Source organism: Hypomesus transpacificus, chromosome 22 (genome assembly GCF_021917145.1).
Source record: "Hypomesus transpacificus isolate Combined female chromosome 22, fHypTra1, whole genome shotgun sequence".
Classification (NCBI taxonomy): Eukaryota; Metazoa; Chordata; class Actinopteri; order Osmeriformes; family Osmeridae; genus Hypomesus; species Hypomesus transpacificus.
The window spans coordinates 13,928,624-13,953,233 of NC_061081.1; the positions used below are offsets into that span (position 1 = coordinate 13,928,624).

General features: G+C 46.6%; 1 protein-coding gene across 3 annotated transcripts in view; it reads left to right on the forward strand.

Moving 5' to 3' along the window:
- Positions 1-24,610, forward strand: part of myo5b (myosin VB) — a 48,137-nt gene that overhangs the window by 10,966 nt on the left and 12,561 nt on the right. For all 3 annotated transcript variants that reach the window (XM_047045023.1, XM_047045021.1, XM_047045022.1), the window contains exons 2-24: positions 2,117-2,227; positions 2,566-2,737; positions 4,574-4,718; positions 5,815-5,971; positions 6,088-6,231; positions 6,666-6,747; positions 7,365-7,472; positions 7,633-7,742; positions 8,006-8,271; positions 9,416-9,497; positions 9,922-10,062; positions 11,035-11,157; positions 12,129-12,212; positions 14,814-14,960; positions 15,363-15,460; positions 16,765-16,851; positions 17,705-17,816; positions 18,266-18,477; positions 18,734-18,890; positions 19,746-19,985; positions 20,260-20,487; positions 21,993-22,086; positions 24,215-24,360. In XM_047045023.1, coding sequence (XP_046900979.1) covers positions 2,117-2,227; positions 2,566-2,737; positions 4,574-4,718; positions 5,815-5,971; positions 6,088-6,231; positions 6,666-6,747; positions 7,365-7,472; positions 7,633-7,742; positions 8,006-8,271; positions 9,416-9,497; positions 9,922-10,062; positions 11,035-11,157; positions 12,129-12,212; positions 14,814-14,960; positions 15,363-15,460; positions 16,765-16,851; positions 17,705-17,816; positions 18,266-18,477; positions 18,734-18,890; positions 19,746-19,985; positions 20,260-20,487; positions 21,993-22,086; positions 24,215-24,360 — 3,246 coding nt within the window. The remainder of the gene's footprint in view (positions 1-2,116; positions 2,228-2,565; positions 2,738-4,573; positions 4,719-5,814; positions 5,972-6,087; positions 6,232-6,665; positions 6,748-7,364; positions 7,473-7,632; positions 7,743-8,005; positions 8,272-9,415; positions 9,498-9,921; positions 10,063-11,034; positions 11,158-12,128; positions 12,213-14,813; positions 14,961-15,362; positions 15,461-16,764; positions 16,852-17,704; positions 17,817-18,265; positions 18,478-18,733; positions 18,891-19,745; positions 19,986-20,259; positions 20,488-21,992; positions 22,087-24,214; positions 24,361-24,610) is intronic.

The window sequence follows — 24,610 nt, forward strand, 5'->3', positions numbered from 1 at the left end:
CTGTCCTGCTGTCCAGCTGTCCTGCTGTCCTGCTGTCCCACTGTCCCGCTGTCCTGCTGTCCTGCTGTCCAGCTGTCCTGCTGTCCTGCTGTCCTGTAGCGTCTGTAGATGTGTTATCCAGAAGGCATTCCTTCAGGAGAAGCAACAGGGTCTGAGTGCAGACCACTCGTTAAGAGGAGGTCATTACATTTGAGCGTTTTACATTTTATACATTTCCCAGACTCTTTTCATTCAAAGAAACAAACAAACAGAAAGCATACCGAAAGTAAAGCAGTCGACCAATAATCAGAGGGGCTTAGAACCACAGTTCTAGTGTATTTCAGTGATCAGAGTCAAGGAACGTTCTGTTCCTGTGACTCAGAACAGTCACAGTGCAAAGTAACCTCTGAATGACCAGGCACGGTGAACAAGCAAAACATCTCCTACAGTGTTCGTACCAATAAGATCTCAACTGCCATTGTTGTGCCGGACCTGGCTCTGGCAAGACTAAATCTACTTGACATTTACACACTTGAGTGAATGACTGATAATACTGTTTGTGTCCCCCCACTCACACACACCCCCAACCTCATCTGACTAACTACAGCACATTCATTTCGTCTGCTGAAATGTGAGTGCTCTATCTTCCAGTCACATCCAGCTTTGATTTAATAACTTTATTTTCCCATCGAGAGGTAGTGTGTCAAAGAACGTTCATTAAACTTTCACATTTGGTTATTTCACAATTCCCATACTCCCTGTGTCGTGTTTTTTTCTCTCCAAGGAAAAGTAAAAGAGAAGCTGTTTTATGTGTGTATATACATAGAGAGAGAGAGGATTTTTGGGGGGCACTAGAGAGAATTTTCTGGCTGATGAACCCAGATCCTGCTTGCTGAGTCAGCCGCTACAGGATTCTCAGCATCGGCTCCCGCTGTGTTCGTGGTTGGTTCTCCTGACCTGTACACAAACTCATAAATCACCTGGCTGTCTGCCGTCAAGGACCTGTCTTGGTCAGCCTGGTTGCTGAGGCCGTCGACGTGGTTACGCCTGAGGGGACTGTAACTGTCTGTGCTGTTGTTTTGGAAAGGATGTCAAATATACTTTTTATTCCATGTATTATGAAGCTGTGTATCGCCAGGTCAAAGGTTATAACGGGAAGAAATGATTGGTCGAGGGCCTTCTTACTTTGTTTGGTACTATGTTAGTCCAACCTTGTATGCATTGGCCTTTGTCGGTTGTAATCAGTAAATAAACAAACTGAAGAAAAAAAAAATTGTTTCTATATTTGGAGTACTCTAATGACAAAGTTTTCTCATTTCCAAAACTGTTTTACAGTTATGAATCCAAATGCAATTTGCAGAAGTCAGAAGTGTCATGGTTTGTGTGATGAATCATGAGTTATTAGCCACAACTCTCACGATAATAGACAAAAATCCTTCATCAACTAAATCCGACTAAACTTTGGATAATAACTTCTTCTAATCACACTCATTTATCATCGAAATGGCAGCATGAAAGATGCACTCCATCTTTTCAGTTCAACAAATAATCCGAAAAAGTCCCTTTTGGTTAGAGGAGAGCTACACTTTTCATCTGATATGTGTCGTGATCTCTGCTCAGAGTTGAAGATCCCGAACTTTCAGCGGCAGCCAAAATCCAACAAAGTATTTCTAAAAGCCCAAGGGCAAGGTATCTTTAAGAAGATGTTCCACCTGTGTCCCTAAGCTACCCTGATCACAGAAGGTATCCCAAGCATGAAACGAGAAAATTAAAAATCAACTCAGCCCTCTGGAGTAAATCAGTCAGCATTTTCTGTTAGCGCTGTTGGTCTCTTTCTAGAACATTTCGAGGCAGAATGTGTCACAAACCCGACAGTAATTATTGCAACCCTGCGACATCAGCGATAGACACAGCAGTACCTTTCTGCAGACTGTGAAAACAATAACTTGGAATGTGTTGAATTTCCACTACTTTTGTGCCGCCTCAAGCAGTCAGCACTTCCATCTGTTTTAATGGAATAATACGCACCCTGTCGAAGCGGAATAAAAGGATGGGAATCATTCATATGAGAAATGTTGAACTATTTCTGTGTGTGTTTGGTTATAAGTGAATAAGATCTAAAGTGTTGTGCCTGCAGTACACCCGGGTGTGGATCCCTGACCCGGAGGAGGTGTGGAAGGCAGCGGAGATCATCAGGGACTACAAGGAAGGAGATCCCATCCTGCACCTCAAACTTGAAGATGAATCGGTAAGCTCATTCCAACCCACCAGTTCAAGACACCCATGTAAAAAATATATATATAGGGAAGAGATTACTATTTTATGATCCGTGAGGAGAGTATGCACAGGTGATCGAAACAGCCAGATGACCAGTGGAATGTGGTTTTTATAACGTTGTTCGTGACTGTTGCTCCTTGATCTCAAGAGTGACAGACTGTTCCAACTTCCAACACTACACCTGCATCCTCCACTGGCTCTTTGACTTTGAAATCTCCACCGCTGATATCTTCAGTCTGACAGTTGACCTAACCAACGCTTTTATCCTCTCATCACACGTCTTGTGTTGTGACCTCTATGCCTCCTCAGACTCTGGAGTACCACATCGGGCCCAAACACAACGTCCTTCCGTTCCTCCGTAACCCCGACATCCTGGTGGGGGAGAACGACCTCACGGCGCTCAGCTACCTGCACGAGCCGGCCGTCCTGCACAACCTCAAAGTCCGCTTCCTGGAGTCAAACCACATCTACACATACTGTGGTGAGTGACCTGACCCGTCTGCACATGCTCCCTGACCCGACCCGTCTGCACATGCTCCCTGACCTGTCCCCTGTCTGCACATGCTCCCTGACCTGTCTCCTGTCTGCACATGCTCCCTGACCTGTCTCCTGTCTGCACATGCTCCCTGACCTGACCTGACCCGTCTGCACATGCTCCCTGACCTGTCTCCTGTCTGCACATGCTCCCTGACCTGTCTCCTGTCTGCACATGCTCCCTGACCTGTCTCCTGTCTGCACATGCTGACCTTGAACATCCAAGAAGAGGCCTTGTCAATAAAAACAAGAGTCACTAGAAAAGGGTGTTCCTCAGTACGAATGTTCTTCATACACACTGAAAGTACAACTTTTTTTTACTGGCGGTCTTCAACCGCCAGGCTTGATAATGACCCCAAGCTTAAGTCGCATTGATTTGAAACAGACACTCAGTTATCATGAGCAGCATCTAGAATGCAGCCTCATAGAGGCAGACAAAGGCTGGTTGAGCGAAGGCAGTCTGGGATGGTATCGCTGGCACTGGTCATGGGCATTTTTTTATTAGGGGATGTCTGTCCCCATGGTAACCACGACAAGGCATTGACTGGGTAAATCGTCCACATTCCTCCGGTTATCTGGCAGTTTCTATTAGTGTTTCTGTGGGATTTGGCCTTACTGCCTACGGCCAGCATTACAGTATAACATTGTACCGTACAGGAAACATTTGGATATTACGGTCGATAACAAAAAGCAGTAATGCATCCGGGTGATTCTCCAGAGGAACCCATCAGTTTTTGTAACGTGCGCATCTTTCCCCGTAAACAAATTCCCCATTCTGATCCCGTGGGTGGGATTCCCAGCGAGATACCAAGTGTGTTTGTGCATGCTGGGAGGTGATTGTGAAGAGCAGGCAGCGTGTCCAGATGGCTGAGTGTCCTCTCTGAGTGTCCGCTCTGAGGGTTCTCTCTGAGGGTCCGCTATGAGGGTCTGCTCTGAGGGTTCTCTCTGAGGGTTCTCTCTGAGGGTTCTCTCTGAGGGTCCTCGCTCTGAGTGTCCGCTCTGACTGTCCGCTCTGAGGGTCTTCTCTGAGGGTCCTCGCTCTGAGGGTCCTCGCTCTGAGGGTCCTCTCTGACTGTCCCCTCTGACTGTCCGCTCTGACTGTCCGCTCTGACTGTCCTCTCTGAGGGTCCTCTCTGAGGGTCCTCGCTCTGAGTGTCCGCTCTGACTGTCCGCTCTGAGGGTCCTCTCTGAGGGTCCTCGCTCTGAGGGTCCTCTCTGACTGTCCTCTCTGACTGTCCGCTCTGAGGGTCCTCTCTGAGGGTCCTCTCTGAGGGTCCGCTCTGAGGGTCCTCTCTGAGGGTCCTCTCTGAGGGTCCTCTCTGACTGTCCGCTCTGAGGGTCCTCTCTGAGGGTCCTCTCTCAGGGTCCTCTCTGACTGTCCGCCCTGAGGGTCCTCTCTGAGGGTCCCCTCTGACTGTCCTCTCTGAGGGGTCCTTTCTGAGGGTTCTCTCTGAGGGTCCTCTCTGAGGGTTCTCTCTGAGTGTCCGCTCTGAGGGTCCTCTCTGACTGTCCGCCCTGAGGGTCCTCTCTGAGGGTCCCCTCTGACTGTCCTCTCTGAGGGTCCTCTCTGACTGTCCTCTCTGAGGGTCCTCTCTGACTGTCCGCTCTGAGGGTCCTCTCTGAGGGTCCTCTCTGACTGTCCTCTCTGAGGGTCCTCTCTGACTGTCCGCTCTGAGGGTCCTCTCTGAGGGTCCTCTCTGAGGGTTCTCTCTGAGTGTCCGCTCTGAGGGTCCTCTCTGACTGTCCGCTCTGAGGGTCCTCTCTGTGCTCCTCCTGACTGCAGGGATCGTGCTGGTGGCCATCAATCCGTACGAGCAGCTGCAGATCTATGGGGAGGAGGTCATCAACGCCTACAGCGGACAGAACATGGGCGACATGGACCCTCACATCTTCGCTGTGGCTGAGGAGGCCTACAAACAGATGGGCAGGTACGAACGACCAACTGCCTGCAAACTGCGACGACACAACTACAGTTACAACTACTATTAGAGCTACACAACTACAGTTACAGCTGCACAACTATATATATAGCTACACAACTAGCTTCACTGCTTGTTGCTAGAGCTTCACAATTACGGATAAAGCAGGGAGTGTAGCCACCAGTATGTGTATCAGTCCCCTCGTTAGGTCAAAACAGTTTGTGTTTTATAGAAGCAGTATGAGGGACATGTTTATAGGCTCCCAGCTGAAGACTGGAGGAGCAGCGCTTCGTGTGGAGCTGCAGAACCACAGCGGTCTGCTGCGCTGCGGTCGTGCGGGCCGTGGGCGGATGATTGTAGTGCTCAGCCTCACGTCACTGACGCCCTCCTCCCAAATGCGTCCCTCGCTGCCAGGCGAACTGCAAATCAACACAGGCATCAAGCTATAATAACAACCCACATCGCTTAGGTTTTATCCATGTGTAACAGATAGCGTGTGTGTTAATCTTGTGGCGTTTATACATTGTTTGATGTAGGTTAGGATTATTTTGGACTGGGTTCGATTGTAATGCCAGGTCCATCATTCAAAGCAAGACTGGAACCGGGATCGGTTTTCTCTTTCCGTGTGATTCCGGAACATGCCAAACATGTCATCCAAGCAGCCATGCTAGGCTTCGAAGGAAGTCTGCAGGGCCGTTTCCCAGTCGTGTCTCATGTAGTTCCAGTGGAGATGTCCACGCTCGGTCTCAAGTGTGCCAGGTGCTGAGGGAGTCCATCAGGGAGAGGGAGTGACAGGGGGCTGAGGAGCTTGTCCACTAAGTGACACCATGATCAGAATGTACAATAGTGCTTTTAACAGGAAGTGAAGTCGTGGAGCCACAGCTGGGTGGCTACACAGGGAATGGTTGAAAACATTTGTTCAAAAAGTTGTGACTGTACTCTGCCCACTTTCCCTCCTTCTCTTCCTCTTCACCGTCCTCCCCCCTTCCTGTACACTCTCCTATATCCTGTCCTCTCCCCTCCTTCCTGTCTTCCCCTCCTCCGCCCTCCCTCCTCCGTCCTCCCTCCTCCGTCCTCCCTCGCTCCGTCCTCCCTCGCTCCGCAGAGACGAGAGGAACCAGTCCATCATTGTGAGTGGGGAGTCGGGGGCGGGGAAGACGGTGTCCGCTAAGTACGCCATGCGTTTCTTCGCCACGGTGGGAGGGTCAGCCAACGACACAAACGTGGAGGAGAAGGTCCTGGCCTCCAGCCCCATCATGGAGGTGAGACGAGCTTTGTTTGTTCATGTCAAAAATCATTGTTCTTTTCTCTTTCTCTCTTTCTATCTCCCTCCCTTCCTCTCTCTTCTTTAATATCTATTCATGTGTTTATTTTACAGGCGATAGGAAATGCAAAGACGACACGCAATGACAACAGCAGTCGGTTTGGGAAGTACATCCAGATTGGTTTTGACAGGCGTTATCACATCATAGGTGCCAACATGCGTACCTACCTTCTGGAGAAGTCCAGGGTGGTCTTTCAGGTACGACCTCAACAGAGCGCTGAGTTTCCCTGTTTCCTCCTCCGAGACCTACGTCTACTGCACTAGCTAGGTACTAGCTAGACTGTACTAGTTAGGTACTAGCTAGACTGTACTTGCTAGACTGTACTAGCTAGACTGTACTTGCAAGACTGTACTAGCTAGACTGTACTAGCTAGACTGTACTAGCTAAACTGTACTTGCTAGACTGTACTAGCTAGACTGTACTTGCAAGACTGTACTAGCTAGACTGTACTAGCTAAACTGTACTTGCTAGACTGTACTAGCTAGACTGTACTAGCTAGACTGTACTTGCAAGACTGTACTAGCTAGGTCTTTTGACGTGTGGGACTCACCTATCACCTACGTACGAACTGCAGTGATGCAAGTGCCGGACGAGCAATGCTTATTTATGTAATTATTGGTCTTTTTTTCAGGCTGAGGATGAGAGGAATTACCACATATTCTACCAGCTCTGTGCGTCTGCTACCTTACCGGAGTTCAAAGACCTGGCCCTGAGTAAGTGTCTCTTAGGGACGAGTGATTCAGTTTCTCCTCCGTGGGGGAAATCACTCTGCACAGATTTTGTGATATATTTCAGATATTTCTTCATATTGCCATGTCTTATTCAACAGAGCAGCATGTTCTTAAAAATGAATCTTTTACAGGGTAGTGTTTGATGTGAAATTGGTAATCGAAAATATGTCATGCATTTTTAATACACTTACCATTCTGGACCTCGTGCTTTAGTTTGATTGTAACTTAATATTTCATATTGTTCATGTCACATAACACTGTGATAAACTTCAATAATACAATTTATTTATGGAAGTTCTCTGCTAGCATTAGTTTGCCAGTTGAACTTTCTACTACCTAAACTGTTATTGTAGTTTATGCCACAACAAAACAATTTCCTCCCATGTCGTCTCCCTTCCCTGCGGCACCTCTTAGGTATTAAACAAAGATGAAACTGTTTCCAGAACAGTTGATGTTACCATCTTCTTATTGGTTTAAGGCTTAGTTTAGAGTGTATGTGTGTTGCTGTAGGAGCTTTTGATTTAATAAGAACATGTGCTTTGATCTGGTCCTCTCTCCTCTCTCCCCCCTCTTCTCCTGTCTCTCTCCCACGCTCACAGCAAGTGCTGAGGACTTTACTTTCACCTCTCTCGGGGAGAACATTTTTATCGAGGGGGTCAACGACGCTAAAGACTTTGAGAAGACGAAAGAGGCCTTCACATTGCTGGGTAGGCGTATGAATTAACGGCTGGAACTGTGGCGTGAGACGTGCACAGAATCCAGTACTGAATAGGGTGCCGTTTATTTCCGCCCTAAGCCTGGTAAACGATACTTCTCCACTTCCAGGCAGGATGTGTGCGATGATGCGTTTCCTGTTGTGCTTTGCAGGGGTTAAGGAGAGCAACCAGAGCAGCATCTACCGGGTCATGGCCTCCATCCTCCACCTGGGCAATGTGGAGATCTGCTCCGAGAGAGACGGAGAATCCTGCCACATATCAGTACGTCTCGCTGTGATTGGCCCGTTTTTGTCCGTCTTCGCCATGGAGACCGGAGTTTGTTTATAATTGTTTGTCTGTGTGTGTCTGTCTGTCTGTGTGTGTCTGTGTGTGTGTCTGTTTGTGGATCTGTACGTGCGTTTGCATCTGTGTGTGTGTGTGTGTGTGTGTGTGTGTGCCTGCGTGTGTCTGCTTCTCTGTGTGTGTGTGTGTGTGTCTGCGTGTGTCTGTTTCTCTGTGTGTGTGTGTGCGCCTTCCAATCCCAGAGAGACGACCCTCACCTGGGTCACTTCTGCCGCCTGCTGGGGGTGGAGCTGGAGCAGATGGAACACTGGCTGTGCCGCAGGAAGCTGGTCACCACCTCGGAGACCTACGTTAAGAACATGTCCTGCAAGCAGGCCGCCAACGCCCGCAACGCTCTGGCCAAGCACATCTACGCTCACATGTTCGACTGGATCGTGGAACACGTTAACCTGGCCCTGCAGACTTCCTTCAAGCAGCACTCCTTTATCGGGGTGCTGGATATCTACGGGTGAGTGTGCGGAGTGGGAGAAAGAACGGTCTGTCTCCACCTGTGATTGGACTTTGCAGTCTAGGGAATGGGAATTAGTCAGAGCTGCTGACAGAAGTGAAATGTAACACCGTACAGAACGAGTGGTCCAGATCAAAAACACAAAGGTAGTTTTATTCCTAAATCTTAATCTCCTTCCTGTCTGCCAGTTGACAAACGTATGAATCCGGAACTTAGACAGAAGTCGCTCCGTAAATAGTGGCAGAACTTATTTTCTTTCACGCGAGGCTGCTTTAACAAGTAACGAGCAAGTTCATAAACTCCTAGGCTCAAGTAGAATCTGAAAAGAACCAAAAGTCCTGGCTGGTGCCAGCTCCTGCCTTGCTTTGTGAGTGGCGTGTCCTGGGCCAGGGGGGTCCTCGTCCTCGCTGCTCGTTAGTGAGCTGTGACGTCCACGCAAAACCGCTTCTCTCCATTTTTCATCCGCCCCTCGGCTCTGACACACTGTGTTCCCTGCAAAGGCAAAGAACACAGCTTTCTAGGTATTAAGAGAGAGTGTTTGTGTGGGTGTGTGTTTGTGTGTGTGGTTGTACACAATGGAAAGCATGAGGTGTGGAAGAGGTGAATAAGGTGTGTGTTGTTGAAACACACACACACACACTCCTTTCTCTCTCTCTCTCTCTCTCTCTCTCTCTCTCTCTCTCTCTCTCTCTCTCTCTCTCTCTCGCTCTCTCTCTCTCTCTCTTTCACACACACACACACACACACACACACACACACACACACACACACACACACACACACACACACACACACACACATGCTTAACTGTCCATTGTTTAATGAACTTGTCCCTGGTGTCTTTTCTCATTACAGTTGAGGATAGATCCATATTGACAAAGGTAGCTTCTCCTTTCCCCTGCTAGAGCCTGTTTGACTGCAGACCTAATTGGTTGCCTACTGTGGGCCAGCTTATTGATAAACTGTGGAGGTGTGTGAGGAGAAAGCCAAGCTAGAAACCTCCCAGAAGAAGAACAAATGTTGCGGAGCCTAACTGCCTTACCTGGATTAGGAGACTAATACGGATCGTAACACTTTAAACTGACTGAGTTCTCTGTATTGGATTCAGAATGTATCATTCTTCTCCTTCTCCATCTGTCTGTAGATTTGAGACCTTTGAGGTGAACAGCTTTGAGCAGTTCTGCATCAACTATGCCAACGAGAAACTGCAGCAACAGTTCAACCAGGTAAACCACAGGATCAGTCACAGTATGTACTGCATTGATTTGAGAATTCCCTCGCCGTTACTATGGAAAACAGACGGTTTGTGTCAAATAATTATCTGTATGTGACGGACCGTGATTAGGCATTATTCCTGTGGTGTAACAGGAAGAACTGTATGAATACTTTACATGGTGCATGATGAACAAGGTGTCACGGGTTCCAGACACGAATGTTTCGGAAAGTGGCCCCTTAAATTACATTTACATTTAGTCATTTAGCAGACGCTCTTATCCAGAGCGACAGGGACATTCCCCCCGAGGCAAGTAGGGTGAAGTGCCTTGCCCAAGGACACAACGTCATTTGGCACGGCGGGGAATCGATCTGGCAACCTTCTTATATAAATAAATCTATCTGACCCTGGTACTCTCCCCACCCTGCTTCTCCCAGCACGTGTTCAAGCTGGAGCAGGAGGAGTACGTGAAGGAGCAGATCCCCTGGACCCTCATCGACTTCTACGACAACCAGCCCTGCATCGACCTCATCGAGGCGCGGCTGGGAGTACTGGACCTGCTGGATGAGGAGTGCAAGGTGGGAGGGCAGACACTGGGAGACAGGCCGGAGCCTGAGGCTCTGACCTCTGACCTGTGTCAGCCGTGACACAGGTCAGCAGGTCAGCCGCTGCTGACTCTCTGAGCTCGTCGTCGCTGTCGGAGAAGCATGGGCCTGTGTGTCACTCCATGGCTACGTCCCAGACCATGACTACCAGTTTACTTGCGTTTTCATGCTTCATCGGACAGTTTGGAGGTGAAATGTGACAGATAGACAGAGACACAGAGAGAAACAGAGAGAGACAGAGACAGAGAAAGAGAGAGAGACAGAGAAAGAGAGAGAGACAGAGAAAGAGAGAGAGTACATGCAGTGAAGGGCCGAGAGAGAGAGGGGAGAGGGGACAGGGAGAGGGAGAGTGAGGGGACATGCAGCTAGCCCAGGCGGGGATTCAAACCCAGGCTTTAGTCGTGCTTAGGCCAGTCTATCCTAAAGGGGTCCTATTCACAAATGGAGAGCATTGCTAAGATCAGAGATAAAGATTATCGGTCCTCTATATCAAAGGTGATGGGAGTTTAGAGGAGGTTCAAGGCATTGAGGTGGAAAGCAGAAACTGCAGAGCCATGTTTTCTTTAAATCCAAACATTGGGTTTCAGTTAGGGGGCTTCATCCAGCACTCGTCTGCAGCCTGTCTCTCCCTTTACTCTGCGTCCTGATCTTTATCAGGGTAAACGCCTTCGGAACAAAACAGATTACTTATTTATTCTAAGCATCCTGTCTCATCGCAAAGCCCTTTGAAGTTACTGACAATAACTTGGAGCCTCTTCACAAGGATAGGCTTAATTGTTATTCGGAGCGCAGGTAACCCGGATAAAAAAGTTGTATACAATATCCCATCTCTTTCTCTCCTCCTTCTCTCTCCCTATCTCTCTCTCCCTATCTCTTTCTCCCTCTCTCTCTCTTTCTCTCTCTCCCTATCTCTCTCTCCCTCCCTCTCTCCCTCTCCTCCCACAGGTGCCCAAAGGAACAGATCAGAACTGGGCCCAGAAGCTGTACAGCCAGCACTCCAGCAGCGTGCACTTCCAGAAGCCGCGCATGTCCAACGTGTCCTTTGTCATCGTCCACTTCGCTGACAAGGTGAGCAGAACCAGGGAGTCAGGTGGCTGAGCGGTCAGGGAGTCGGGCTAGTAATCTGAAGGTTGCCAGTTCGATTCCCGGCCGTGCCAAATTACATTGTGTCCTTGGGCAAGGTACTTCACCCTACTTGCTTCGGGCTAATGTCCCTGTACTTACTGTAAGTCACTCTGGATAAGAGCGTCTGCTAAATGATTAAATGTAAATGTAGAACCAGCGGGCATCATGGAGCGCCGTATCGAGTGAAGGAAAGCTGTCCACTGTGACTGTAACCCAGGGGAGGGTCTTGAGTTACACACCAAAACAGATTGGTCCCCCTGTCAGCGTGACTGAACAGCTTCCATATATTCCAGTTATTCATCTGTTGACAATTGACTTTTATAATACATAATACATCCTGATTTAAGGTCTGAAACGGGCACTGAATCTGTGAGTCAGAATGTGTTCTTCTCCCAGGATACTCTGAGTGCTCTCAGAGAACGTCATGTTCGGGGCTCGTTTAAACTCCTTTCCCTGCATTAGATATTTCAGATACTGTGGTGAGAAGAGTGCCTTGTTTGGGAGAGCAAAAATATGTGTGGTAGTTTCAGCTTGTTAATAACCTCAGCTGTTCTTGCCTGGGGGATGATCATTTCGTCACCATACAGAATCCTGTATAGCATCGACAACGTGTAGTGTCTTGATTGCACATTTTCAACATTAAGTTAATCGATTCTTATGATTACACATTATTACGACACAGAATCCCGAGAGGTGTCTTTGATGAACATTTAACATGAAGTTTAATAGATCTTATTCAGTTTCCCCACGACTAAACCCTTGAATCTCCTGCAGGTGAAACACTCTCACATATCACTACTGTACAGAGCCCTTGGCATCTTTTAGTGTTTATTTTCATAACAACGTTTGAAAGATGTTGTTAACCAGAGTCAATCTAAAGAAGCTTCCTCACCAGAGCTCTGCTTCTCCTGCAGGTGGAGTACCAGTGTGATGGGTTCCTGGAGAAGAACAGAGACACCGTCTATGAGGAGCAGATCAACATCCTGAAGGCCAGCAAGGTGAGGCTGAATCACCCAAACATGACTGGGGAATGGCTCAGTGGTTAGAGCTTAACTGTTGATAAATAGGTTGCAGGTTTAAATTCCCCCCTCCCGTATTTTGCATTGTTCCGGATAAATAAAAGCACTCGTTAAATGAAGACATGTATTTAGTAGACAGTTTTATTGCATAAGTTATGTTAATTTGCATTCTTAAACCATAACTGAATACCAACCTTAAGAACAATAATGAGATTGAATTACCTTAGGGTTTGGCTATACTCCCTTGCTCGGTATGTCTTATAAACCAGCCTTCACGCCCCAAATACCTTCTCACAGAACGCCCAATACAGGAAGTCTATCACAAATAGACGGTCGATTTGAATATTTCTTTTTTCTTCTTCTTCGTAAATATTTTTGCGCTCACTGTGTCCGTAGTGTCTGGAAAAACTGGCACCAACATGAGACTTCGATCTAATCAGTTTTGCCGAAGAAGGCCTCAGCATAAGAGAGGTTGAATGCAAATCTAAATCCGTTGATCTGATTTTGAAGGGGTTTTCACTAGGACCTGTGTCTCTATGCCTGGAGGGCGGGGCTCACCATAGAATAGCACTATTGTTAACGCCAGACCGACGACCTAGAAACGCCATGGATGAACTATACATTAAGTCTTTCTATTTGTGGTCTTTGTACATTAACTCCTTAAAACCAAACTCTATATGAACTGTGTATATACTACAGGAACATGTCTTTATATATTAACTTTTTAGATGTGAACTTTGTATATGAACATTTTACGCATTAACTATTTAAATAATGCATCTTTAGAGGGTGTAAAGTATACTGTAAATGCTAATGTATAGTTAGTAAATGATGTAAATCACTGACACTACTAGTTTTAGCCTACTCCTACACAATATGTTGACCATCACCTTCGTCGCCAGTCGCATGACAATTCTCTGCCCACCATTGTTCACACGCTATAGGTGTGTGCTACAGGGAGTTGTCTGACAACTGCTTTTCCTTTATTCAGAAAAGATAAAGGTGCCGTTCTGTGTGACACGAAGGGACGCACAACTAGCGCTTCAAAACAAACCTTCACCTCAGAAGCACTCGCCCTTTTATGGATCACGTGATCTCGTTCGCTTTGCCAAACGCAACCTGCGTGATTGGAAACTCACTTAGCTAAGCTCATGTTCTATCTCTGCCTGACCTTTTTTTTTTACCCATTAATTAACTTTGGATAGTTACGAGATGATGACGTTTGATCGAGAGTTGCTCCGATCTAATTTATCCTCTGATAAACTCCGGTCCGGACTTTTATCTGTAGTGGAACTAATTGGAAAAAGATTCTCTCTTTTTTTTTACGTCGATATCTCTCCACTCATTCTTCATGTGATGTTGTGTTCCTAATTTGCCATCGTCTCTGATTCATCTTTTGCTATACAGTAGGCCTGCAGTTTACTTCAAAGTAACCAATTACCATTAAGCAATTTAGGGGCACTGTTTTGGTTTTGGCATGTTTGGAATAGTTTTGCAATCATACACGTCCTGAAAGACGCCTATCAATTAAAATTAGAGAACTAAAGATTCATAATTAATGCCAGGTGTTGGTCGGTTCCTGAATGAACTTGTGAACCCATTTCTAGTTTTGTTGTTGTGTTAGCATCGCCTAGTTAGCAGTCTGAAATGGCACAGGGCCTCATTCAACCCCCACCTCACTAGGCTGTTTTACAGTAGATGTGCGCTAACTAACCTGGAAACCGGATTGGAAACCAACTCAAGGAGAGCCGCCTGTTTGTCAGAGACAGTTCTGAGACAGTTAGCAGTAAGGATGATGTCTTCGCAGCGTCAGGGAAAGGCTGCACTCTGAGCTTATCTGTGACAGGGCTATTATTGGACCGTGCGTGTTCCCTCCCCGTCCGGCTAAATATTCCGCCGCCTCTCCGCCTTTCATCTCCTCAGATGTGTGATTAGACAGAAGTTTGACTCTGATCTCTCCTCCTTTCTCTGTTTTTGATGCTGCTGTGAAAGGAGAGGGGGAGTGGGAAAAGGAAAACAGAGTAAAGCAGAGCAGAGTACAGTAGAGTAGGCCTACAGTAAAGTCCTCATCAAGTACTCATCAATGATGCAAACGTTTAAATGTTTTACTTAATAATTGAAAAAAAAAGTATACTTAAAAATACAAAAATATCTACCTTTTTGTGGATGTATTTTTTTCAACCTTTCTAAACGTTTCCTTTTTCAAACCTTTTTTTTCCTAAACTTTTTTTGCACACATATTGAAAGGAGAGGGGGGATGAGAACAGAGAAGCCAAACCAGAGTAGAGTAAAGCAGAGCAGAGTACAATGTAATACAGTAGACTCCTCATCAAGTTGTTAAGAAAAATAACTAGTGAAGTAAAGTACTGATAGCAGAAAAATCTAGTTTTCATCTCATTGTGTGTGATGCCATTAAGTTCCGTAACAGTAGCCAACATTAACTCCATTTTGATGGAGTTAATATTGTGAGTCCAGTTCTTCTTTACTTGTAAGATGTACTGCAATAACTTGTTTTGTATGAAACCACCAGCTAAACACCCAAATCACTATCGTGATAATTTTCCTGTCCTCGTCTCTCAGTTCCAGCTCGTGGCCGATTTGTTCCAGGAGCGTAAAGACAGCTCTGCCCCAGGCTTTTCCGGTAAGTCCTCCAAGATCAACGTGCGTCCGGCCAAGCCCGTCCCTAAAGTCCCCAACAAGGAGCACAGGAAGACAGTGGGCCACCAGGTGAGTCTGCCTGTTATGGACAGGGGTTAAAGGTCACAGTCGTTTCATAAGCAAAAGATAACAAGTTATCTTACACTTTATGATTTTTTTACAAGTAGACATCCACATGTGGATTTACTTTAGCTGTATACGATATATGAAATAGTGCATCTTAATTATTTAATTTATATACATGTATATATGTAGTTTGAGCTTTATTAATAGTCATAATAAAGGTAATAATACAAAATATATAATACTTATATAATTCATTATCATTCAATAGTTTAATGATATCGTTTTATACCTATTATAGTCTAAATAAATATTATAATAATTAACTTTTAATTTTTTTTGTTAACTGTTCCTCTCATCCCTGCGTGTGTGTACGTGTGTGTGTACGTGTGTGTGTGTGTTCTGTAGTTCCGTAGCTCTCTCCAGCTCCTCATGGAAACCCTGAACGCCACCACACCCCACTACGTGCGCTGCATAAAGCCTAACGACGAGAAGGAATCATTCATGTGAGGGAACGTCTTAACATTCGACACGACAGCCAATCCTAGTCTCATAATATGGATCAGATGGATTTCTGAAATGGCTTGTGTGTATGAACCTGCCTATGTAGGTTACATGTAACTAATGTAACTTCTGATCGTCAGCATCGCCTTCTCGTTGACGAGCCTGAGGTTAAACAGATCTTGGGGTCGACAGTGTGGCTCTTTGTGCTTGAATCAGAAGTCAGGCTTTCAACTGTGTTCAGTTTCCCTAATCCGATTCATAAGGCTTGTAAAGGGAAGCCTCTTACAGTTTGCCGTAGTCGTAACACATGCTCCCAAATGCATGGGGCTCTGTTGGGTGGTGTGATTATTCTGGAAAGGTCAAATGTTATGTACAGACCCGGGTGAACTGTATTGGCTATCTTTGTTGTCCACTGAGCTTTAAAAGATGAATTTAGCATCGGTTGTAGAGTAACCAGTAATTAGAACTACCACAGGTACCTAGGTACTGATAGCTGTACTGGTATTTGAAACTTATAGGAAATGAGGTTTATGTTTACCGTTATTTATGTTATACGATACGGTCGTGATAAAGGTGTCCACTGCCTGGAAGCACAGAATAAATCAGCAAATTCTAGGAATCAGTGACTAATACTAAAATAAATTGTCGGTTGAGAAGTTGGTTTGCTATTGTATCAAAAAGGTTTCCATCAAAACGGCTGTTTAGTTTATGCGGTGTGGTTTGGCGTCGATTGTTTACTACAGAAACCAAGAAAACTCTTCAGAAGACGAGAGAGGGATAGAGAGGGTGGAGAAATGAGAAGTCCAGTTGTGTTCATCTCGTTGATTCATTCTTTCACACAAGGACTTTTTTCAGGGCTGCTAAATTAGATGATGCTAGTCACATGCTGTGGCTGAGCTGGTAGCAAGGGACCTGAGGTAGAGATAGACAGTCAGGCCAACACACACACTCACACACAAACACACACACACAGCAGCTGGCCACAGCACGTCTCGTCCATGTCTCAGCCAGTACCACGGGGAAAACATCTTAGCATGTGTACAATGATGAAGAAGAAAATCAGGTAGGTTACGTTTGTTATTTTTGTCTTCTAGCTGACATTTTTATCCAAAGCCGACATACAAACCGACCCGTGTTTGTGGTTGGTAGGGAAGGCAGTCAAGGACTAAAACAGGCACAGGTTTAGAACACCTCCACAATCAGCAGGGTCGTGAGTTAGGAGGTTCCCCTTCCTCCCATGGAGGATCTTGTACGTACGGTTGCTTTCGGTGTGTCGTCTGAGTGCGTGGTGTCGTCCCTGCCGCAGGTTTGACTCGAGGAGAGCGGTTCAGCAGCTACGAGCATGTGGCGTTCTGGAGACCATTCGCATCAGCGCAGCAGGATACCCATCCAGGTGATTTCACATCCTCAACACGTCCCACCGGAGTTGAGACTGCCATCTGTTCTTGGGTAGATGATGAGGATTATTAATCCCTGATTAGGGAACGTGACGTCCGTTGCCTCGGTAACTTGGGTTTCTTTTACGTGTTTTTGAACGCTTTCAAGATATGCAGAGGCCCCTATGTGTTTGCTACTTGCGTTCTGTTATTTGAATTCCTGGCGTAAATCAGACTGATGTCTGTGCTATGCAGTACTCCCAACCAATGACCAGCCTCAAACTGAATCATCGCGACTATAATAAAATAAAAAACACATTCTGTGGACGTCCTGTGTTTTATAAACCTTTTGACGATGTTGAGGGAAGCACAGACATGGAATGCAACTGACGAGGGCCCAGGTGGAGTTCTGGACTTCAGACTACCAGCCTTGGGCCCATAGCAGAAGTACAGCTCTTCCTCTCTGTCTGTCGTTATTGTTTTCACATCCACAACAACTCTTTCGCACTAGCCTAAATGCGGGGGGGGGGAATTGAATTTCATCCTCCTCTCCTGAGATATGTTCCCCGAGGCAGCACAGAGGGGTCTGGTCTCAACTGAGCATGAGAAACCGCTCAACAACAATTTAATACTTTTATAACACAGGAGGGGAAAAAAGTACAGCATGAGAGAAATAAGTTTTATTGCGTCAAAGTGCCCTGTCAGTCCAACATATTATGTAAGATGATCATCTTACTTAGGAAAACGTGTAAAAAAACGTTGTTTAAATGTAAAAAAAATAATAAAAGGCTTTTTGTTTCCTATGTCATTAATAAAACAGGTCTCAAACATCAGAAGGACATTAAAACGGCCCTCTCCTTGTCTCCCTAGGTGGACGTACCCAGACTTCTTCAACAGATACCGGGTCTTGATGAAGAAGTCTGACATGACCATCTCAGACAAGAAGCTGGTGTGTAAGAAGCTGCTGGAGACCCTGGTGAAGGTAGGAGGCCCTCTCGTACCCCTCCTAGTTATCACAGCGCCCCCTGTGGAGGAAGGTGGGAGGATGCAGAAGAACTGTGGTATGAAACCTTCAGGGGTTTTCATCCAGTTCCTGTGTGTTTCTGTGTTGCTCTGTTCACAGCTAAACACCTGGTTTTAATCATTGTTCAGTGTCAAACTAGTGCAGGATGTTAATGCTAAAGCACACAACAAGGTTTGCTACTGTTAAAACATACCGTCTGTAGGCGATAGGCTACTGCATGGAAGGGTACTGTAACTATTTTAGTTCTCTATGGTACAGCTACAAATACACAGTGTTACATGCTACTGCTAGACTATACAGGACTGGATGCCGACCTGCATGTGTAACACGACAAGGTGATTTTACACTCAGAGGGTGAAAACACCCGTCGATCAATCGGTCCTCCCTTCCCCCCGTTCCCCTGCCAGGACCCGGACAAGTTCCAGTTCGGCAAGACCAAGATCTTCTTCCGGGCGGGCCAGGTGGCGTACCTGGAGAAGCTGAGGGCCGATAAATTCCGCTCGGCCTGCATCAAGATCCAGAAGTCGGTGCGGGGCTGGCTCCAGAGGGTGCGCTACCGGAAGATCCGCCGGTCGGCCCTCACGCTGCAGAGATACGGGCGAGGGTACCTGGCTCGCAGGTGAGGAGGGGGGGAAGCGCATGTGACGAGGGCGGGAAAGGGAGGGCCTGTGGGTTTGAGGATGTTGGCTGTAGCTCCCCCCCCCCCCCCCCAGAATCAATCAGTGTTGTCAGCTACTGTAGGTGTCTCCTGTTCTCTCTCTCTCTTTCTCTCTCCCCCCCCTCTCCCTCTCTCTCTCTCTCATATCGTGTCTCATCTCTTGTATCAGTGATATGTCAGTAATAGGTGAAGTTCTCTCTCTCCCTTCTTCTCTCAGGCATGCGGAGCAGCTGCGTCTCACCCGTGCTGCAGTGATCTGTCAGAAGCAGTACCGCATGGTGAGAGATCGACAGGCCTACCTGAGGGTGAGACAGGCTGTGGTCACCATCCAGGCCTTCACCAGGGGCATGTACACCCGCAGGATCTTCCAGGAGGTACTGAAGCTCCCTATCTTCCTCCCTCCCTCCATCCTCCTTCCCTCCCTTCATCTCCCTCTCTCCCTCTCTCTCTTTCACTAGTTGTTGAGTTTCCTCCCATCCTGTCCCAACCATCCACTTTTCCTCTCCACTCTCTCTCCTATGTCTCCATTAGAATATTTTTTTTCTCTCCTGGGAATTGATTAAATCAATGGAGAGAAAATAGCTGTCCTCGGTGAAGCTTCTCATTGGAGACGTAGTGTCTCTTATCTAAAGGGAATGTGATCAGGAGGGGCTGTGTGTGTAAACACGGCCCTGGTGTCGCTCTGCCAGTCCCTCGAGACAGAGACATACAAAGATTCCAGGAGCCCTAAGTCTGCGTACCATGTAGGCTGAGGCCCTGGTTCCAATCCAGCCTTCGCCCTTTGCTGCATGTCTTCCCCTCTCTGTCTCTCTCTCTCTCTCTCTCTCTGTCTCTCTCTCTCTCTCTCTCTCTCTCTCTCTCTCTCTCTCTCTCTCTCTCTCTCTCTCTCTCTCTCTCTCTCTCTCTCTCTCTCTCTCTCTCTCTCTCTCCTCTCTCTCTCTCTCTCTCTCTTTCGATTGCCTTTCCTGTCACACTTCGCTTCAAAAACTGTCTGGTAAAGCATGAAAAATTCAGAAACAGAAAGTACATTTTTATTTATGACTACAGTGCACCATAACAAGGACCCTGTCTCCTCTCCTCTCCACTCCTTCTCCCCTCTCCTCCACCCGTCCCCTCTCCTCCACCCCTCTCCACTCCTCCTCCCCTCTCCTCCTCCCCTCTCCTCCCTCTCCTCTTCCTCCCCTCTCCCCTCCCCTCCACCCGTCCCCTCTCCTCCACCCCTCCACCAGTTCCTGCTGCACCACAAGGCCATCATCATCCAGAGGAGCGTCCGTGGCTGGCTGCAGAGGAGGAAGTTCAGGCGGGCGCGGGACGCTGCCGTCACCATCCAGTGTGCCTTCAGGCGCGTCCAGGCCCGGCGCCGGCTGAAACAGCTGAAGATCGAGGCCAGGTCCGCTGAGCACCTGAAAAAGCTCAACAGCGGCATGGAGAACAAGATCGTCCAGCTGCAGAGGAAGATGGACGACCAGGTTGGTGTCTGATCCCAGCAGCTCTAACACACACCACTTCTTAAAGTTTGTCCTTTAACTTAAAACCACTAACCAAGTTAGATATGTGGAATGTTTTAGTTGGGCGAATTAGGTATTTTTCTAGCTCCTCTCTTTGACGGAAGTGATGCAAGGTTATTGAAATGATCCAGTGCTTACGAATCGATCTTGCGGTTCCGAGTTAATCTTGCGGTTACAAACTTATCGTGCAATTCCGAAATTAATCTTGTGGATCTCTCTCTCCTTCTCTCGATAGTCGAAGGAGTTAAAAACGCAAAACGAGCAGCTGCTGGTGACCAACGTCGGCCTGAGCTCTGAGATGACCAAGCTGCAGAAGCAGCTGGAACAGGTGCGTGTTCGCCAAGGAGACGGCACCCAACTGCAGGACGAGCTGGAGAAGCTGAGGGCGGAGCTACAGGAGGCCCACGCCCACAGGAAGAGGCTGGAGGAGGAGTACGGCAGTGAGAAGCTGGGTCTGGAGCAGGTGAGAGGGGGAGGAGGGTTGATTAGAAATATTTTTTATAGTGCTGTCAAACGATTAAAATGTTTAATCGCGATTAATCGCATTAATGTCATAGTTAACTCGCGATTAATCACAATTAATCGCACATTTTTATCTATTCTAAATGCCCCTTGATTTCTTTTTGTCCTATTCTTTTTTCAAATTGTAATGCTCTTATCAACATGGAAAAGTGGTTCGGATTGCTTCGTGCAAATATTTTTTGTTATTGAAAACAACATTGCAATCGCCTGGCTTTGACGAGGGGGCGGAGAATTCGCATCATCTGTGTGCTTGGCCATCAAGTGGTATTTCAGACTGGACGTGCTGCGATGATAGCTCAGTTTACAACGACAAAACACACAGATCACTTTGGTCTTGTCAATGGAACCATTTGGCAACTTTTTAAAAGTAAACTTTCCATTCAGAATCTTATTGGCATCCATTTCGGCGTCTCGCGCTCGCCATCAACTCAAAACGTAACGTTAACCTACTACCAGAGAATGTCTCATATCCGTAAACGGGCTCTGCTACTACGCTTTAGCCGGATCGCAAGCCAAACAAGTGTGTGACGTGCCTGTTGTTTTGTTTCCGGTCTAGCTAGATCCAGTGTGGTGTTGTAGTTTTTCTAACTTCGGTAGTTGTTGCAACAGCATGTGAAAAAAAACTACAAAGTTTGCTAGGCCAAAAAGAGCGTTAATCGCGCGATAAAAAAATTGACGCCGTTAATTTGGGTTTGCGTTAACGCCGTTAATAACGCGTTAAACTGACAGCACTAATTTTTTATTTTATTTTTTATACACCACAACAGATTGACCACACAGCCATGAATGTGGTTAAATAATACCAAATCATTACCTTAACAATATTTTAAAAAATCAATCTTAATATTCTCTGACCGCAGTTAAGTGGTGGACCACATGGCCCTGTGTTTGAAGGAATGAAACATGTAGGGTGGATCATTGAGACAACATCAGCATTACACGACAAGGGAACTGTTGAGTGTTGATGTGTTTACTGGATGTAAAACACTTTGACTTACAGAGATTTTTTCCAAAACTATAGTAGCAGTGATTTACTAAACTAAATCATGCTCACCTAAGAAATGATATATGTTTGTGTGTGTGTCTTATTTCACCACTGGCATAAGGGAATAAGGGCCACCATTTTTTGGCACCAGATTGGGTTCCTCCATGGTATCTGACACCCCTCTGAATGTGTCTCAAGGCCAGCCTCCAGGACAATGGGTGGCTGTCTCCTCCTTGCTGTCCTGCTTACTCACACAGTGACCTCTCATAGAGGAGCTGCAGATTGAGGGTTTCTCAGAGAAACTAACTAGCAAATGTGTGTCTTTTTTTCAAGCATCTTCTGGCACAACTAGGTCCAAGTCCGTTGGAGATTGTCGTAGCGAGTTGGACAGATAAATCATGCTTTTGAGCCTGAACTTGAGCTGGCTTCTTATTTCCTCACTCTTGTTTCTTTTTCTCTAGAGGGTGCAGGAGCTGGAGAAGGAGAATATTCTGTTGAAGAGCGAGAAGGAGGAGATGAACCAGATGATTCTCAAACAGTCTAAGAACACCGAAGGTGAGAGGGTTTCCTTTTTCTCGGCCGGTTGTGTGACGGAGAGAGAAAAGGTGAGCGAGAGAGAAGAGAGAGAGAGCAGAGCAGAGAAGAGAGAGGAGGCAAGTGAGAAAAGACAGAAATAGAGAGAAACGAGGAGAGAGAGAGAGAGAGCGGAGAAGAGAGAGAGAGAGAAAGAGAGAGAGAGAGCGGAGAAGAGAGAGAGTAGGAGAGAGAGAGAGAGAGAGAGAGAGAGAGAGTGAGAGAGTGAGAGAGAGAGAGAGAGAGAGAGAGAGAGAGAGAGAGAGCGGAGAAGAGAGAGAATAGGAGAGAGAGGGAGAGAGAGTAGGAGAGAGAGAGAGAGCCTCCCCTCCTTATCCTGGGGGAAGGATGTCTCTCTCTCCAACACAAGAGCAGTTTTTGTTTAGAAGTAGGATGGTAGAAAGGGACAGACTGCATCAGGTTTCCAAGCAGCATGGTGAGAAAGCGTTCCACCCGAGGCAGTGAAGCCATCTATTGTTCAGCTCCAGCTTCACATGGTAAAAGCAGTACAGCCCTAATATTGTCCAATTTAGCTCTTTATCCGAAGTGTTTTTTAATGATATATATTTATAGTTGGTAAGTGAAGTGTGATAGGAAAGGCAGAGAGAGAGAGAGAGAGACTGAGAGACAGAGACAGACAGAGACAGACAGACACAGACAGAGACAGAAAGAGACAGAAAGAGACAGACAGAGACAGACAGAGACAGACAGAGACAGACAGACAGACAGACAGACAGACAGACAGACAGACAGACAGACAGAGACAGACAGACAGACAGACAGACAGACAGACAGACAGACAGACAGACAGACAGACAGACAGACAGACAGACAGACAGACAGACAGACAGACAGAGACAGACAGAGACAGACAGAGACAGACAGAGAGAGAGATGCAGCAAAATGCCAATGCCTGTTTTAAGACTCTGGCGTCTCCTGAACATGAGCTAACGCTAGGTTCTGTTGCCATATCAACAGCGTATAATTTCTGCTTTTTTGTGGGGAACAGTGGGTTGTCCGGCTAGAACGTAGCGGGTCGTTTCTTAATAACCCTGTTTTAACCCCTGCCTCTTTCAGAATGAATTTTCTCTCCATCTCACGGTTCCCTGTATCTTATGCTCCTCTGAAGCACTTTAATACGGGGCTGTAATGAGCCAGGCTAGAGAGTGAGAGGAGAGCCCATAAAAGAGTTACCACGCTGCCCCGCCACAGCTCATAAAGATGATCTATAAACGCAAATAACACTTTAACGCATTAGTTTCAGGTCAGAAATCGAACACAACCTCTTAAATACTGTATGCGTGCGCGCCGGTCCCCGGAGTTCCATATCTCATCATGGTGTCCTCCCTCTCTCCTCTGGCCGCGGTCCAGAGAGAGCGACTCCACTGTCAGGTCCAGTTAGTAAGATCTGAGCGGCGCGGGGGAGATGGACAGATAAACAGTGGAGATAAAAATGGGAAAAAAGAGCTGACAGCCCTATCCACCGCCTGTTCATCTCACACCTATTCATTCTTCATCAAAGATTCAGAGGTTTCCTTAAGTGAAGCTCTGGCAAATTGCTGTGGATAATGTTTAGCCTAGACCAGGAAGATAGGTCTAGGTCCTGTCCAGATGTTTGGACCTCCAGACGTAACGTGATGATGTTGGGTTCACTGTGAATGAGGGTTCACTCCCTGTCACGATGTACAAATTCAATTTCAGGTTTATTGTCATATCCACACGATGTGACAATTATTTGCGTGATTTTCACGATTCCCCAACAGTGCAGACTTGGAGAACACATGATATAAACCAAAACAATGGAACCTATAGGAATACAAACAATATTGGCACATAATCAACAATATTGACCGACCACACACACCACCAAACAGACCCTGCTGGTCTTGCATTTTAATTCTTAAACTCCACTGCAACTTTTATTTTATTTCTTGCTTTTTTAATGTTTTTTAATGTCTTATTGAATATTCTCAATTGTTTTTTAAATCTTGTTTTCTTTCGCATTATGTTTTGATGCTTTTAACGGTTTTAGGTGAAGCCCTTTGAATTGCCTTGTTGTTGAAATGTGCTCTACACATGAACTTATCTTATCTTGCTGTGTGTGTCCCAGACCAGGAGAGTGGCGTGGTACAGAGGGAAAGCAAGCTGCAGACCGAGCTGGATGAGGAGAGACAGCGTTACCAGAACATGCTCAAGGAGTTCTCCAGACTGGAGCAGAGATACGACAACCTCCAGGAGGAGGTCTCCTTGGCCAAGGTGAGTGTCAGGACAGGCTAATCTCCCCATCACGTGACGCTAAATTGTCATTGTCCTCCTGATCAGAGCACTAACCTAGGAAGCCTGACCGCTAAGCAGAGATACTTTCAACCACAAACCTCTTCTTGAGTATTTTGATTACCTTGTCCCCCCCCCCCCCCCCCCCCCCCCCACACGTGTATAATTGTATACTGTAATGTAACAGTATACAATTATGTAATGTAACTATACATAGTGACGTATATAACCT